The sequence below is a fragment of the Carettochelys insculpta genome, chromosome 7 (assembly GCF_033958435.1).
Source record: "Carettochelys insculpta isolate YL-2023 chromosome 7, ASM3395843v1, whole genome shotgun sequence".
NCBI lineage: Eukaryota > Metazoa > Chordata > Testudines > Carettochelyidae > Carettochelys > Carettochelys insculpta.
Window position 1 is genome coordinate 70362045 of NC_134143.1, and position 16645 is coordinate 70378689.

At 45.4% G+C, this 16645-nt stretch overlaps 1 protein-coding gene across 1 annotated transcript in view; it reads left to right on the forward strand.

The window, feature by feature from the left end:
- The first annotated feature begins 15316 nt into the window (after window positions 1–15316).
- The window catches only part of COL17A1 (collagen type XVII alpha 1 chain), a 60987-nt gene continuing 59658 nt past the window's right edge, over window positions 15317–16645 (forward strand). The window contains exons 1-2 of the mRNA XM_074999896.1: window positions 15317–15371; window positions 16028–16072. Coding sequence (XP_074855997.1) covers window positions 15317–15371; window positions 16028–16072 — 100 coding nt within the window. The remainder of the gene's footprint in view (window positions 15372–16027; window positions 16073–16645) is intronic.

The window sequence follows — 16645 nt, forward strand, 5'->3', positions numbered from 1 at the left end:
AGCAACTGGGGACGCTGCTGCAACTGGGGCTGAAGGAGTTTCTGAGGCCATCACCACAGCTGGGGCTGGAGGAGTGGCTAGGGCTGCTGCCATAGCTGGGGCTGCCGCTGCTGGAGCCACCATGCGCTTCTCCCACCAGGGGTGGGGTGCATGTGAGGGCAGGCGGCACTTGTGCACAGCTTTCGGAGGAGCCACATTAAAGACTCCATGAGCTGCATGCAGCTCCAGAGCTGACTCGCCACACTGTGGTGTCCTGTTCGCCACGTGTGGAGAGTGGTGACTACATCAGACATTGTGGCCCTAGATCCTGTGTCATCCCCCTCCTCACAGACCTACAGGTCTCAGCTGCTAGAATGGGTCTTTGGCTTCTGCTGGGACCTGGCCATCCACATCAGCTTACGATCCAGTAGAACCCCTAGTCTGTGAACCTGATTAACAAAAATCAGATTTATTCCCGCAATCAAAGGAATCGATGTCACCTGCTTGTTTCCTTCATCCCATCCATATAACTTGGATTTTATCTGAAATGAGCTTCAACCAGTCCTGAGTTTGACCAGATGCTGGGAAATTTAAAAGGCCGATCTGGTATGTCTGATTAAACAAAGACATAGAGCTGCATGTCTTCCATGTACTCAACAGGCAAAGGGACCAAAAACACCTTTTTATGTGCATGAGGACACAAAGAACAGAGACAGTACAGAGCCCAGGAATATCTGTCTCCTACTGAGATGCTCTTGGGGGAGATGATCAAGAAGAGAACCCCATAGATGCTTTCAGAAATGCAAGGAGTCTCTCAAGAATGATTCCATCTATCTCTATCAGTATCTACAAACTTATTGACACCACATAGTCAAGAGGATCAATGCAGCTGAACAAGCTAAAAGAATCAGTATAGATGCTTGAGCTTTGTCGGTCCACAGAAGGCAAACAGAGACCAGCGAGTCCAGTGCAATCTCTGTACCCAGCCCTGATATCAGAGTGAAAGCAGAAATGGAAATCTGAAGATAGTGTCACAACAGCTTTGCCCATAGCCTCCTCAGTAATCTTCCCCACAATAGAAAGGTTAGAGATGGGGCAGCAGAAACGGGGTAGTAATATGTGAGACTGTCATGTCAGCTCTGAAAAGTGTCTCTTGAGCTTGGATGTACCAGTCCCTCATTTGAGAGATTCTGGCATCTTGCACTCCCAAAAGGATGCGTGGAAAGTCTCCCTCAATGACAGACCCAAAGTTCCACCATGGATTTTTGCAGCCTGGGAAGGCAAGTCAGAAATTGGAGATTGCTCTGCTGTCTACATCCCAAAACAGTTCACTGACGTGGATCTGCTTAGCTGGTGGAGTGGTGAGGGAGAACACTTTAGTTGCACCCCTGATGGCCAGAAATTGTTCATGTCAGACCACAGTCTTTTCCTTTCTAACTCATCTTTCTCTATATCAAGTGGATCTGTGCAGCTGGCTCAGACAAAGGGAATGTTTAGAGGCCGCTCTTCGACTATTCAAGGACAAAGGTGCAGATTAACTGGAATATCCCGAAGGCAAGTTGTCAGGACTACTGGAGGTTTTGCTCTACTATGAACCGATGAGTGAGAGATGCCTGTTAAAATCAGGTCCCATCAGGCAAGGGCTTGACATTGCTAGACCTCAATCTTCTGGTCTTTTTAGTCTATGCAGCTTCATCATTTGTGACACTGGGAAAAAGCTAACATGGAGCACATTCCCAGAAGTCAACTTCAGAAGTGTCCCACTATCTAATCATAGAATCAGAGGGAAAAACCGTGTTAGTCTGTACCTGCCAAAACAATGAGAAGTCCTGTGGCACCTTATAGATTAACAGATATTTTGGAGCACAAGCAATCTCTGACATTACATCTGACACAGAGGGCCTTTGCCCACAAAAGCTTATGCTCCAAAGTATCTGTTAGTTTATAAGGTGCCACAGGACTTCTTGTAGTTTTTATAGAATCACAGAACAGGAAGAGACCTTGGGAAGTCATCGAGTCCAGTCCCCTGCCCTCACGGCAGGACCAAGCGCCATCTAGACCATCCCTGATAGATGTTGATCTAACCTGCTGTTAAATATCTCCAGTGATGGAGATTCCACAATCTCCCTAGGCAGTTTATCCCAGTGTTTAACCACCCTGACAGTTAGGAAGTTTTTGCTAATGTTCAGCCTAAACCTTTCTTGCTGCAGTTTAAGCCCATTGCTTCTTGTCTTATCCGTCCAAGCCAAGGAGAACAATTTTTCTCCCTCCTCCTTGTAACACTCTTTGAGATACTTGTCAACCAGTATCATGTCCCCTCTCAGTCTTGTCTTTTCTAAACTAATCAAGCCCAATTCTTTCAGTCTTCCCTCATAGCTCATGTTCTCTAGTCCTTTAATCATCCTTGTTGCTCTTCTCTGAACCTTCTCCAATTTCTCCTCATCATCATTGATATCATTCAGAGAGATCGGTCACAGAATGCAAGTTGCTCCCCCACTCCAACACAAATGTCTCTTGTCCTTATCTTGAATGGCTAGGGTGAAAGTTGAGTTTGGTCTCTGTGATCCATTTAATCTAGGGCCTCTCTATTGAGGCGGTCAAGCTAGGAGGCAGCTAGGCCCTGATTTTCAGTTGTGCTAATTACCAGTATCTTCCATTTATTTTAGGTGGTGATGTGAATACTCGGCCCCACTGTAAATCAGTATTTTGTGCCTATTCTGATATGAACAGACACCTGCCCATGCACTGGAAACTGAATCAAGACCATCAATTTATGTTAGTTATGCCATCAGTCAGTGCTGAGATGGCAACAATTCTACCAGCTGCCTAAGCCACTCCATTCCCCCTAAACCTTCCCTTTAGAAATCCTGATTCAGTGGTTGCCAATATATGGGGTTTTCTCTTTTCTGTTAAGAAATATGTGTTAATCTTCTCCCACATCCACCTTGGACATAAAACAAGAAATTGACTAAATGAATCATCAAATCGGTTTGACCAACAATCTGTTGCCAAGAAGCACTTATCTGGTTTCTTAGTCATTGTCCTCACCAGATGATCTAAAATATTTATTTTTGTTTTCTTAGATTAGCAAGATTTTTATAACTGCTTATGTAGTGGTTTTTTTTTAATACAAAAGTAGAAAATAAAGATGTGGGGGAGGTTATTTCATTCCTGGAACAATTTTCAGGGCACTATTTTGAAACAAAGGTCCAGACCTTCTGCTCCAATGCATTTTCTTTCTGCAATTCCAGTGACTCAGTGGGACCAGGGAAATCTTTGGAATCGTCATGCTGGAATAACCAGCTGGGTCCTTTTGCCCTGAGCTTCAGGGGTGCGCAAAGTGGGGGAGTGGGCCCCCTCTGGGTGGTGTGAAATTTTATAAAGGGGGTGCAGCACGATTGGCTGCTAGGTCTTAGGCTCATCCATCTCATTAAAAATGTTGAAATATGTTACTGTTTGTATGTGTATTAATATTTATATACTGATAAATAAAGGTTTTACATTCTACATACTTATTTTTTTAAACATGGAAATGTTTTTTTTTAATTCAGATGAACTTAATTGAAATTTCCATTAGTCTGAATTACATTAGGCAGGTTGGGGGAGGGCTCTCTAATTGCAGCCATGAAAAGTGGGGCCCAACATAAAAAGTTTGCTCATCCCTGTGTTAGAGCACATTGCTGTAATTTGTGCTGCAGGCTGACATTGAATGGGAATTTCGAAGAGAGTTTCAGTGGTAGCTTGACTATAAAGGTGAGCCACGAACCAGATGGCTGGAAGGTACCTTCTCCCAGGAGGTCTTGTGCTGAGTACGGTTTGGCCAGACCCAAGGATCAGGCCTTATAGTTTCTAGATTAATTTAATTACTTTGTGCAGTTTATTAGGCTTGTATGCTGTCCCTGTTCTGCCCTGGGGGTAGATCAGTGTTTTATATGGTCTGTAGTGACTATTCTGGCGGATCTAGGAGCTTCCTTGATGAGCCTCAAAAAGATTTCCATACAGGTCTTTGCAGCCAGAAAGTATATAAGCTAATTTTGGGATGCCTGGGAAGTAGGGTGTCCCAACCACTATTCCACACACTGCAGAAGATTTACTGTAAGGAGCCAGTGATAATGCACCATAATCTCCTTTCCAAGATATTGGGTTCAGTTCTTCTGTCTGTTGTACCAGCGCAAGTCCCCCACTCAGTTGGATTGTGTAAGTGGAACAGGGCAGAGATGTCCATCCTCATGGATTTTAATTTATCGTATCTGTTAACAGTCCTGCCTCCTGAATACTGCATAAATATTGGTGGTGGCTTAAAGAGTACCAGGACATTGACTTCAGTGGAGCTATGCCAGTTAACCCCTAGCTTTGGATCTGGGAGAGTGCACATAAATTGCATGATGCTTGGCCTCAGTTACCCTCACAGAGATGCCAGCTGGAACTTTTCAAACTCCTGAAAGAAAAGGCCATCACTGTTGAAATTTACATTTAAAATTTGTAGATCATGTGTGAGAAAGAAGTGCTGTCACAGAGCATTTCCTCTGACATCAGCCTTTGTTTTCTGTTTCTCTTGTATCTAAATCATGGGTGTCCAACCTTTTGGCTTGCCTGGGCCACATGGAGTGAAGAAGAATTGTCTTGAGCCACATATAAAATCTATAATATAGTTAATGTATATAAATCATATAATAATGTTAAAAGTTTACGATCTTGTGGGGCCGCATTACTAGCTGTCCAGGGCCGCATGCGGCCTGCGGGCCGCGGGTTGGACAAGCCTGATCTAAATGGTTAATTTATCTAAGCAGGTAGGTAGACACTTTCTTGCTTTCAATAAAGTTTGATTCCTGGAGGAAGATTTTTTTTCACAGCGTGTCAGATAATTGGAAGGGTGGAGCAAGGCAGGAAACCAGAACACACCTTTGTTAGGACTTGTTTGGGAGCAAAGAAATGGGAAAGGACAAAGGGGAGCAGGATAGAATACGTTAACTACAAGAAGAAATGAACATTCCTGGAGGATCACTCAGACTCAACACACCTTTGTAGAGCTGTGGTATAAAGTGTAAGTGGCCAATTTTGATAGAAGGGAGACAGCTGAGGAGAGAGAGGAGTTTCCAGGTCTTTAATTGAAGCATTCCAGGTAAGAAACATAACAAAGAATAAACAAAGTGTCCTGTTATTTCTAGGGGGATGCCTGTTTTCCTACAGGGGAAAGCCTGTATTCTCCAGTAAAGCATAGGACATGTATATTCTACTTTGGAACCTACAATGTAAAAAGACTGTCAAATCTTTCTTTTCTGAGTTATTTTGGTTTATACATTTGCAAAAGAAGGTTGCTTTTGAAATGGATCTCAAGTGAAACAGGTTGATGTGCTAAGAGGTGGGAAATATAAACCAAGACATAGATCCTTTTCTTTGAATACTCATTGTGAAAGCATTGTGTGAATGGGATGGTGAATAGATTGAGTTTCTGTGTTAGGATCTGAAAGAAAGATTATTTGCACTGTAACATGCAAAAAGCTTTGCCACTGCTTTTAAAAATGAACATGTTGGAAGAGTGACCACAGGCTAATGCTCTCAATAGTGGGTGCAGACTATAGTTCAGGTCTATTCAGGGATCAGGTGCATTGATCTTCAGTTCAGAAAACAGCAGGTGTTACTTGAAAGTGGAGGTTTGTGTTGGGAGGTTCCAACTTTGCTTTAGAATAAAACAGGTCCAGACAAAGGGCATTATTTATCTTTAGTGAGTCCTTTAGCATGGACTTTTGGCACACGTTTCCACATAAGATGTCAAGGTCAATAAATATATGATGCTTTTTAAAGCTTGTTCGTGGAAATGAATAAAGTTTTGTTTTCACTTTTGAACCTTTGCACAGTGTGAGCTAGTGAGCTTGGGACTGTGAATCAGGAGTCTGTGTTCTTCTCCTATGTCTGAAACTGACACTAAATGGCAAGTTACATCCTCTTTCTGTGCATCAGTTTCTCTCTCTATAAAATGGTGATTATGGCACTTACTACCTTTGAGATCCACCACTGGAGAATGCAAAATATTACTGCATAGGGGATTTTTAACTCCCTCCTTACAGGAGGGATGAGTGACTTGTACAGGACAAAATGTGCTTGTGTTTTGGATTTGGCTCTGTTTCTCATTGTGCAGTGCAGCTAGATGGACATATTGTTGAAAGTAGCACTGCAAAATAAAATACAGTTAGCGCACCAAATCCTAATGTCAGAAACAACACAGGCTCGACTTCAGCAAGGCAGCTGCTGGTTGTTAGAGTAGCATCTGAGCTTTCCACCCTATCTAAATCTTGGTGAAGCACCTCCCTTGGCTAGCCATTATCATCAACATTTAAATTAATCATATGACAAGCAAATAGAATATGTATAGAGTCTGATTCTTGTCTAGCACTGGTGTAAATGTAGAATAACTGTGTTGAAGTCATTAGAATTATTCTAGATTCACGCTGGTGTGCCTGAGAGCAGAATTTGAACAACAGTTCACTTAACTGAGTGATATCAGTGCATATAGGCTGGTGTGTTTGTTTTAGTCAACAAAGACTGAGGAATATGCTGTCATTGTCTGTGAATCCAGCACAGAGTCATAGAATCATAGAATGCTAGGACTGGAAGGGACCTTGAGAGGTCATTGTGTCCAGCCTCCTGCCATCATGGCAGGACCAAGAGGGAGAAGCATAACACACAGCAGCCACAGAGAGGGAGCCGTGCGAGTTTATTTCCTATCAAAACAAAAAAGCAGTCAAGTAGCACTTTAAAGACTAACAAAATAATTCATTAGGTGAGCTTTCGGGTTATGCTTGTGCATGAATGGAACTTTTCCCCTAACACTGGGCAGCTATTAGCAGATTACCCGCAATTACTGACTCAGATCTGGGAACTACTGAAGTCAAAAAAACAACTGGACAATCAACTGAACTAGAATGACTTTTAAAACAGACTAGGATAGTCAGATTCCAACCTAGACAGTTGTGTGAAGGTAAGCAGATTGTAATAGTAATCTAAGGGCAGGGACTCCTGAACAGGTTTTACTTGCAGCCAGGAAACACCTTGAAGCACTTGAGGCATCAGGAATGGAGAGTCATTTGCTCTTACATTACATCTTGTGTTTTACCCATTATCAATGAGTTCTATGGAATTTGTAGGATCAAAGGTTTTCAAACCCATCAAACATCAATCACACTGCTGTAGTTTGTGCTGTAGGCTGACCTTGAATGGGAATTTTGCGGAGACAGGCCGTGTCTACACTAGCCCCAAACTTCGAAACGGCCACGCAAATGGCCGTTTCAAAGTTTACTAATGAAGCGCTGAAATGCATATTCAGTGCTTCATTAGCATGCAGGCGGCTGCGGCACTTCGAAATTGACGCGGCTCGCTGCCGCGCAGCTCGTCCCAACAGGGCTCCTTTTCGGAAGGACCCCGTCTACTTCGAAGTCCCCTTATTCCCATGAGCTGATGGGAATAAGGGGACTTCGAAGTAGGCGGGGTCCTTTCGAAAAGGAGCCCCGTTGGGACGAGCCGCGCGGCGGCGAGGCGCGTCAATTTCGAAGTTCTGCGGCCGCCCGCATGCTAATAAAGCACTGAATATGCATTTCAGCGCTTCATTAGTAGACTTCGAAATGGCCATTTGCGTGGCCGTTTCGAAGTTTGGGGCTAGTGTAGACGTAGCCACAGTGTGATAGCTCGACAATAAAAGTGAGCAATAAACCAGAAGTCTGGAAGGTACCTTCCCCCATGAGGTCCTGTGCTGTAATTTAAGAAGTTCCCCCATTGACAAGAAGTGTGCAACAATCATTGTTAATGTTGATGCAAGTAACATCTAATTCCTAAAATAATCAGAGGGATTGTAATATCCAGCTAGTCAAGACAATTGAGCTTGGTTGAACATCCTGAGGTGCATTATCATCTAAATTGTGACGTAAGCATAAAGGGTGGTTGCCTAGTATCTCTTTATATTTTAATAATAGTTTGCATGCTAAGGGTATGTCTGCATTGCAAAGAAAAACACGTGGCACCAATTTGCAGAGCCCTTGCCAGTTGAGTTGGCCTCACAGGATTTTGGGCTGTGGGGTTGGAAATAGCAGTGTGGATGTTCCTACTTAACATAGAGCCCAGGCTCCCAACCTCTTCCCCCTTTCTTGGGTTCAGAAACTGGGTTTCCTCCTGAGCAGAAATGTCTATGCTGTTACTCTTAGCCTTGCAGCTTGAGCCTGCATCAATTGATCTGGGCTGTGACATTCAGTGTTCTGGGTTTTCCTTTAGAATGTAGATTTATCCTTAGGGTCTGATCCTGAAGTTTTTGTTCACCCTCTGTTCCCACTGAAATCAGATGGAGCTGAGGTGTTGGACTCTCAGCGAACACTTTGCTGCTCACAGGATGGGCCCATACATTGATCTCAAAGCGCTTTACAAAGTTGGACAACTATCAACAGCCCCATTTTTTTCAGCCATGAGAGGGTGAAATGATTTGCACCGGGCTCATAGTGTGAGTCAGTTGCAGAGCCAGTCAGAGAACTGAGGTCTCCTGGCTCCTGCTCCCAAGCTGCTTCTGCACTTGCCAGATCCCTGGGATTGCTAGGGGTCAGTTCAGTCCCCAGGATAAGCCAAAATATCTTTAGGGTGACAAGCTTATTCCATTCCACGTAAATGTGAGGTTTCACAAGCCTCTGCTTGTAGAGAAAGGATAATTGCAAATGGTTTTTCTGATTCATCAGAGCTATTCCATTTTGTCTCATACATTGCTGATAGCTATATTTTTGTGAACACTGGCAGGAGAAGTTGGTGCAGTAGGTCTGCTCTGGCAGCGACTGAGTATCCAGTCGTACTGCTGTGCTGGAGAGAGGGATGATAATTGCGTTAGTGCTCTGGGGGAGGGAGCAGGGAATCTGATATGTGGGTCAAAATGCAACTGCAATCAGAGCCGTCATTAGGAATTTGTGAGCTATCTATAAGGACAGATTTTAATGTGTTCTCCCTCTACAGTGTTAAAGCAGAATGTTCCCAATTCTTGAGAAGAGAGTGGTTAATTTGCCCCTTGTTTATCTGGTTTCTGCCACCATTAAGCTTGGGGACAGAACTAAGGTACTGGGAAAGGTTAAGGTGCTGCAAAGCTAAGAACAACAGTTGCCGAAAGTCAGTGGAGCTGGGCAAGGAGGGAGCTCCTTGATCACATCCACTCCACAGCTTCCAACTGCTGAGTTTAGTGCAGTGGCATAAAGCTATTGGCAAGTGTTTGTGGAAATTCTAAGGTGGGTGGGCAGCGAAAACACCAGCCTCTTCTCAAGGGAATGGTCAAGGGCCTCTCGGATGAAGAAGGTATAATTCACAGCCTGGGGAAGGAGAAAGGGGCGTAATTTGACTTGTGAGTAAGCCCACTCAAGTCCCAAATCCGGGTGATTTCAGGAGTGGCAGGCCACTGTGTGTAGTAGATTTAGTGGTTGTGTGAGGATTTGAGTGTGGTCAGTGCAACTACTCACATCAGTACAGGTATTCCTATGCTAAAACAAATGCAGTTGCAGAGTCTTGGAACCCATATGAAAATCCTGGGTTCTAGAACAGCATGCCAAAGTTTCTCTCTGGGAAATGTAAGCTGCCTTTAGTTCCCCTCCACAGTCTCAAACTGCTTCCAAACTTTTCCTAGCTACCAAGAGGAGTTCCAGCTCCCTCAAGCAGCTGTGAATCTTTATTGGTCTGGGAGCACAAATTTCCATATTGTCTGAAATACCTTGGTTCAAAATCAAGTTTCTATTGGCCAAAATATAGTTTACCTTAAATGATGGAGGAAAATTATTTCACCAAACCCTACACTGAAACCAAAGTTGTAAGGGCTTTCAGAAACCAAAATCCCCCAGAGTTCTCTCTGGGCATGGATACGTCAGAGACCTCATGCTGCAAGGTACTGACTCCCTGTGGCTCCCACTCAAATTGCTAGGGGGTTGTGTGCTCACTGCAGCTATCAGGATCAGGCCAATGGTTTGCTTGCATTTATATGTAGACACAAAGGAGTTGACAAACGGAATTCAGGGGGAATTAGGTGCCTAAATATCATTAAAAATCTGGCCCATGTTGACTGAAGATTGAAAGAGCGCATTCACCATGAGCATGCTATCGCTTACATTGAGACCATTCCTTACATCTGTGCTAATCAATTTCATAAAACATAGGGAAGAGGATTAATTATCTTGTTTCTGATCAGAGCGATTGATCAGTATGTTCCTTTCTGCACCCATTCTGTCTGTTTTCCTAGCAGTCTTATGACTAGCTGGAGTTATTTAAAGACAAGCCACATCTAGCAGGAAAGGTGAAATTTGTTGGTGGCATTACAGCATCGTCTCCCTTCAGGTATTGTCACTGAGTATCCGCTGCCTTTCACATGGTGGCATCCTTTACGTATGTGCAAAGTGAGAGTAACACACTATCTTGTCAGTATGGTGGGGTTTCACCCTTACTTTGCACAGATGGAAGTAAAAACACCATATGCAGGGCACCGAAGAATGCAACTCATGAACTATAAATTGCAAATGTTTGTGCTTGAGGGTCTGATCCTGAGCTCTTGCTCAAACCAAACTCCCATGAACTCGGTGTAAAATTTTCCCTGAATCTTTTGCAGAATCAGCCTTGAAATATGATGTTTTCTATATGGCCAAATCATCAGAGAAAATGGATTCCCTGGTAGCTGTGTTGGGGAAGGCGGGGTGGAGTTTACTTACAGATTTGGCTCCCATACTTTTCACAGATTATACCGAATAAATGAATATTAGACTTTAAGGTGCCACAGGACCAATGCATTTTTGTGAAGCTACAGACTAGCTTGGCTACCCCCACACTATTTCTAACATTTGAGAGTGCTCGTGGACGTGGTGGCATTTCTTGTGAGTAAGACTGGGGCGGAAGGGCTGCTCTTTTCATTCTGACTGCGGAATTTTCTCTCTGAAGTTTGTTTTCCCACCAGCTATAGTATTCTTAGTACAGGCTGAACATCTTGAGTCTGGCATTCTCTCGTCTGGCAACACCTGTAATCTGGCATGATTTTAGTTTGCCAGACAACCACTTATTATGGGTGTGGCCAAGTTTCCTGTGGGCCCATAAAGTTTAATGATGGCCAATAATCCTGGCTCTCAGTGTTCTGTGCAGTTAGCTGAAATTTACCCCTAAATGTCTTCTAAGAGCCCAGCAGGCAGCAGAAGTGTTGGTAATGCTGTTAAACAATATTGACGTCTCATGGTCTGCCAAATTCTCTCATTCGGCACTGGTCAGGTCCCGAGGGTGCTGGACTAGATAGGTTCAACCTGTAGTATTGGTGTGTTATGAAACCTGGACAGACAGTGCTCAGACTGTCTGGGATGATGGTTTTGTCTAGAAAAGTATACAAGGCAGGAGGTGTTAAGTCTGGGTGTTATTTCAGTAATCACAACAGCTATCTCTGCACTTTGGCTTTTGGGCAATGCTGTGGCAGTAAAGATGGGATTAGTGGGGTTAACAGAACTTCTGCAACTCCCTGTGTTTTTAACAGCAACGAAGGGTCCTGTGGCACCTTATAGACTAACAGAAAAGTTCTGAGCATGAGCTTTTGTGAGCACAGAATCACTTCATCAGATGCTGGTCTTGGAAATCTGCAGGGCCAGGTATAAATAAGCCAGAGCAAGGGTGGGGATAACAAGGTTAGCTCAGTCAGCAAGGGTGAGGCTTACTACCAGCAGTTGATCTGGAGGTGTGAACACCAAGGGAGGGGAAGCTGCTTCTGTATTTAGCCAGCCATTCGCCGTCTTTGTTTAAGCCTGAGCTGAGGGCGTCGAATTTGCAGATGAATTGTAGCTCAGAAATTTCTCTTTGGAGTCTGGTCCTGAAATTTCGTTGCTGTAGGATAGCTACTTTTAAGTCTGCTACTGTGTGGCCTGGGAGATTGAAGTGCTCTCCTACGAGTTTTTGTATATTGCCATTTCTGATGTCTGATTTCTGTGCGTTTATTCTTTTATGTAGAGACTGTCCAATTTGTCCGATGTTGTAAGCGTTCGGAGCTAGGGCTGTGCCTGTAGCTCCGGAGGGGACCGCAGCCACACCGGCGGTCCTGGGAAGCACAGCCCTTGGCTCAGGGCGGTGCAGCATCAAAAGGGTTTACAACACAGGCCCACCCCTCAGTTTAGGGTGGGCAGCAGTTTACAGTTTGTGGTACAAGCCCGGCCCAGCCCTCAGTCCAGGCGGGGCAGCAGTTCACAGTTTATAGCACAAGGGTTTGAGCACAGGCCCAGCCCTCAGTTTGGGGCGGGGCAGCAACACAAGGGTTTGAGCACAGGCCCAGCAAGGGCTTGCCTGTGAGGGAGGGGGGTAGGAGGTCACAGGCCCTCCCACACCACTGTGACCCGGCCCGGGGCCCTGGGGGTCACTCACACTCCAGCACGGCGGTGGGGATCCAGGCCGCAACACACCGCCATGGGTTCAGGAGCAGCGTTCCCCGGGCCACTTCCTACCTCTACCTCCACCAGGGGAAGGTCCCAGTCCATCGGGTCAGGGGGTCCCACGGGTTCAGCCCCCTCCAGATCATCTACATTTGGGGGCTCCGGCCAGTCGGTCATCTCCACATCGTTGGGGTAGTCCGGTGGCGGTAGCACGGTGGGCCTGAGGCGATCCTGGGCCTGGGGGCTGCAGGGGTCTGCCGGAGCTCCAGGGCAGGCCGCTCTTGGGGGCTTGTGGTCACTCGCCCTCGTCGGTCTGGCAGGGGCCGGGGTTTCCTCCAAGGCGGGGGGTCTCCAGCAGCGTGAGGGTCCTGGCAGGTCTGGGAAGTCTGGATAGGTCCCCTGGGGCATCCGGATCCGTGGCTGGCCTGCTGGTGGCTTGCTCCTCTGGACCAGTCGGGCGGTAGCGGGCTCTCTGCCCCTGGCTCCGGGGAGCTCGCGAAGGCGCTCCCTCCCTGCCTGGAGGCCCAGGCTTTAATGGGTCCCGAGCTCCGCCCTTGGTCCTTCTGGCTCTGGGTCCCGCCCTCTGAGGGGTGGGCCACTGGTGTTCTGGCTCTGGACCACCCACCAGGGCCTCTACGCAGCCTCTTCTGCCTCTGAGTCAGCAGGAGGCCACCCCGGCTCACTACAGATGTATATAGCAGAGGGGCACTGTGAGCACATGATGGCATAAATTATATTGGTAGATGTGCAGCTGAATGAACCCACGATGGTGTGGCTGATCTGGTTAGGTCCTGTAATGGTGTTGCTGGTGTAGATATGTGGGCAGAGCTGGCAGCGAGGTTTGTTGCATGGATGGGTCCCTGAGTTAGAGTGACTGTGGTGCGGTGTATAGTTGCTGGTTAGGATTTGCTTCAGGTTGGCAGGTTGTCTGTGAGCAAGGACTGGTCTGCCTCCCAAGGCCTGTGAAAGTGGGGGATCATTGTCCAGGATGGGTTGTAAATTGTAAAAAATTGTGTTTTTAACAGTGTGTCATCTAACCCTGCTCAGTGCAGGTATGTGCGGCTGGGATTTGATTCAAACTCGTCTCAGTAGAGCCGAAGCCAGATGTAACAGAGATACACTGAAGTCATACAGTCACGAGGTTTTGATTTGATCCAGGTCTAAACTCTCCTTATAGTTTGAGCCAGTTCACTCGCATCTCTGTTGTTGGCTTTATAATTCTTTCTTTCTTGATGTACCTACTCTTCTTCCTCATGGAAAGTCAGGGCTTGTCTGTGAACCAGTCCACATGGTTCTTGTAGTCAGCCATGAGCTTCCTAGAACACCATAGTCTCCTACTATTTCAGATGGAGGACGATAAAAGCAAGCCGGTAACACTCCTTGGCTTCAGAGAAACACTGTGAAATGGGGGAAAGACGAGCAGTGTAGGGTCCAGCTGGAATGTCCTAACTATGATGTTTTTTCTTTGATTAACCTAACCAGCCAGTACATGTTACTGGCACATCACACACCCCAAAGGACTGTCTGTAGGGCAGGAAGAAAAGAAGCCCGCTCTTTCACCCGTAGGCCAAGCGGTTGTAAACACCATTACACTCCCTCTTTCATAATTCATGCCATTAATTTCCACTGGATGCCAAGACACATGGAATGCATTCATAGGTCCACACAGGCACATCTAGGCTACATCTACACAACAGCCCTATTTTGAAATATCTTATTTTGAAATAACACAACAACACACAAAATGCATTTCGAAATAGCTCCCAGCTAGTGCCAGTGGAGCCCAGGATGACCTATTTTGAAATAGGTGTTATTCGTCAGGAACTGAGGTTTACTGGAATTGAAATAATGCACCTATTATTTCAAATTTATTTTGAAATAGCATGTGCATCATTTAGACAATGCCAAAGTTATTTTGAAATAACTGCTGTTATTTCGAGATAACTTGGCTGTGTAGACATAGCCCTAGAGAGCGCTAATGGTGCGTGGGCACAGATGTTCCCTTTCAGCTGGGCACATGTGTGACTACTCAGGAGATTCCAATGGCACTCAGCTGATTAGCAGAGTGCCTACAGCTAGGTTTTTGTTTTCCTTGGTGGTGCACATTCACCTATGCCTTGGTGCACATAGAAAAATTTATTCTGTACCTGGCTTGAAAATATTAGAGGGAACATTGATGGGCAACAGTTTAGTGGTCACAGTTGTAATGCTAAAGGCTTTGGATAGATATAACTGATGTAGATATTCACTATGCTTCTATATAAGGTCCCGCATGGGCTACATTACTGCACCTATACTGTACGTCCATAGAGCCATGCATGTCATGGTTAGAGATTGGATTTCTGTAGGGAAGTATGGATGGGTCTACATCGTACATAGAATGAATTGTATGAGGTAGAGTTACATGATAAAGGGTGGATCCACATTGTACATGGCCCAAAGCACAGTTAAAAAAAAATCTAATCACTCCAGATGTTCTGCTTCCTCAGGAGACACCAAAGTGAAATGTGAGAAAACAGAGAGAAAATAATGAACTCTGCGAGCTTTTCAATATCATGGGCTGCAAAATCTTTAGCTGGCACAGACATACACTGATAAAGAGGGTGAGTGAGTGCAGCAGCTAACATCGTCCAGCCCAGTAAGCCCTTGAGCACTAGGCACCATAGTGAATAACAAAAGAAACAAAGATTTTTAAAAAGGAAAGAGCCGCTCTCAGGCTATAGCCTATCCAACAACTAGATGGCATGCTCTGCTGTAAGGTTGTTTGAGTGTTTGAGCAAACCATTCATTGCAGCTTCACTACCCGCTTGGATACTGTTGGGGCTGTCAGCTGGCAGATAGCATGACAGGGCCTCTACAGTATGTCCTAGTGCTGATATCAAATGCCTATGAAACAGTATCCTTTAAATGTGGGCTCTGCTTCCCCCACAGGTGGTGATGTTATGGATTCATTAAAGAAGAAAACCAAACGGGATGGAACAGAAGTCACCGAAAGATGTAAGAAAAGCATTTAAAACAAAATCTCATCACTAGATATGGGACCTAACCAAAATCCCAGATATCAACACCCTGTGCAGGGTATCATCTGGGAAGTCTCTTAAACTCAGGATGTGTTCCTCAGCTAGGGGAAGTACAGAACCCAGGCCTGTTTGCTGTGGCATTCTGCCCCCTTCTACTGGCTGTGAGACCAGGTGGAGAGTGATGAGTCTGGTACGGTCTTGGTTAAGAAAAAGTTGCCTTATAGCTCATGCAACCGGGGTCTGCTGGCATTACAATAGCATTTAGGCATGCCCTCTATTATTCACCACTGAGCTGGCCTTGTGATTAAAGCAGTAGCATGGTAGATCTGAGTGCTGGTTAAGTGCAGTCAGCACACTCCCCACATCACGTGCCCTTGCTTTACCTATGTGTCACTTTAGTAATGTAGGTAGAAAAAATGACATAGACAGAAGCTAGTAGAACCTGACAACCCTGCACATGGGCAGTGGTAAACAAAATGTCTAGCTGGCCACACACAGAACCCCACTACTGCTCTCTGGTCCTGTAAGATTTTTCTTTAATTGAGTACCATTATTCCATAGACATGAAATAAAGCTTGCACCTTGCTTGGCTAAATGATGCAGAGCTGTAACCTCACCTTTTTTCCCCTCCAGTTATTACAGAGTCAGTAACCACAAGACTGACGTCCTTACCACCAAGTAAGTAAACATATACATTGTGCTGTCCATCCTCAGCAGTGTATGTGAGCGCACGTGTTTGATATATGTATGTTGGTGCCATTTTCACAAGTCTTCGTGTATGAGTGCATGGGTCTCAGAGAAGCACTGTGCAGGTCTCAGGACTGCACACTTCCCAAATAAAGCACTTCTTGATCATTAGACTAGACAGGGTTGTGGGGGCTTTTGAGTGAGAAAGAAAGAAGCAAGGGGTGTGGTCTGTGGAAGTTCTTAGACCACATTTAACAAGGTATTATGCCAGAATGAGAGATTCCAGAGAAGAAATGGCTCCCAGAGCTGAGGCAGAAAAATGTTAGCCCCGTGGGAGACTAGGGCCACCCAAAAAACAAAACTAAGAAAGAAAGCACTGTCTGGGATGACACAGAGTGACTATGAGAAGTGCTGATTCAGCTCATCCCCTCAGCAGCTCCTCCTGGCAGGGCTCCTTTATCTCCCTTGCTTCTCTTCCACCAGCAGAAAAATGTCTGCACTACAGCCCGTGTCGGTAAAACTTATGTCATTCAGGGCTGAGACTCTTCTGCCCCTCTGAGCAAC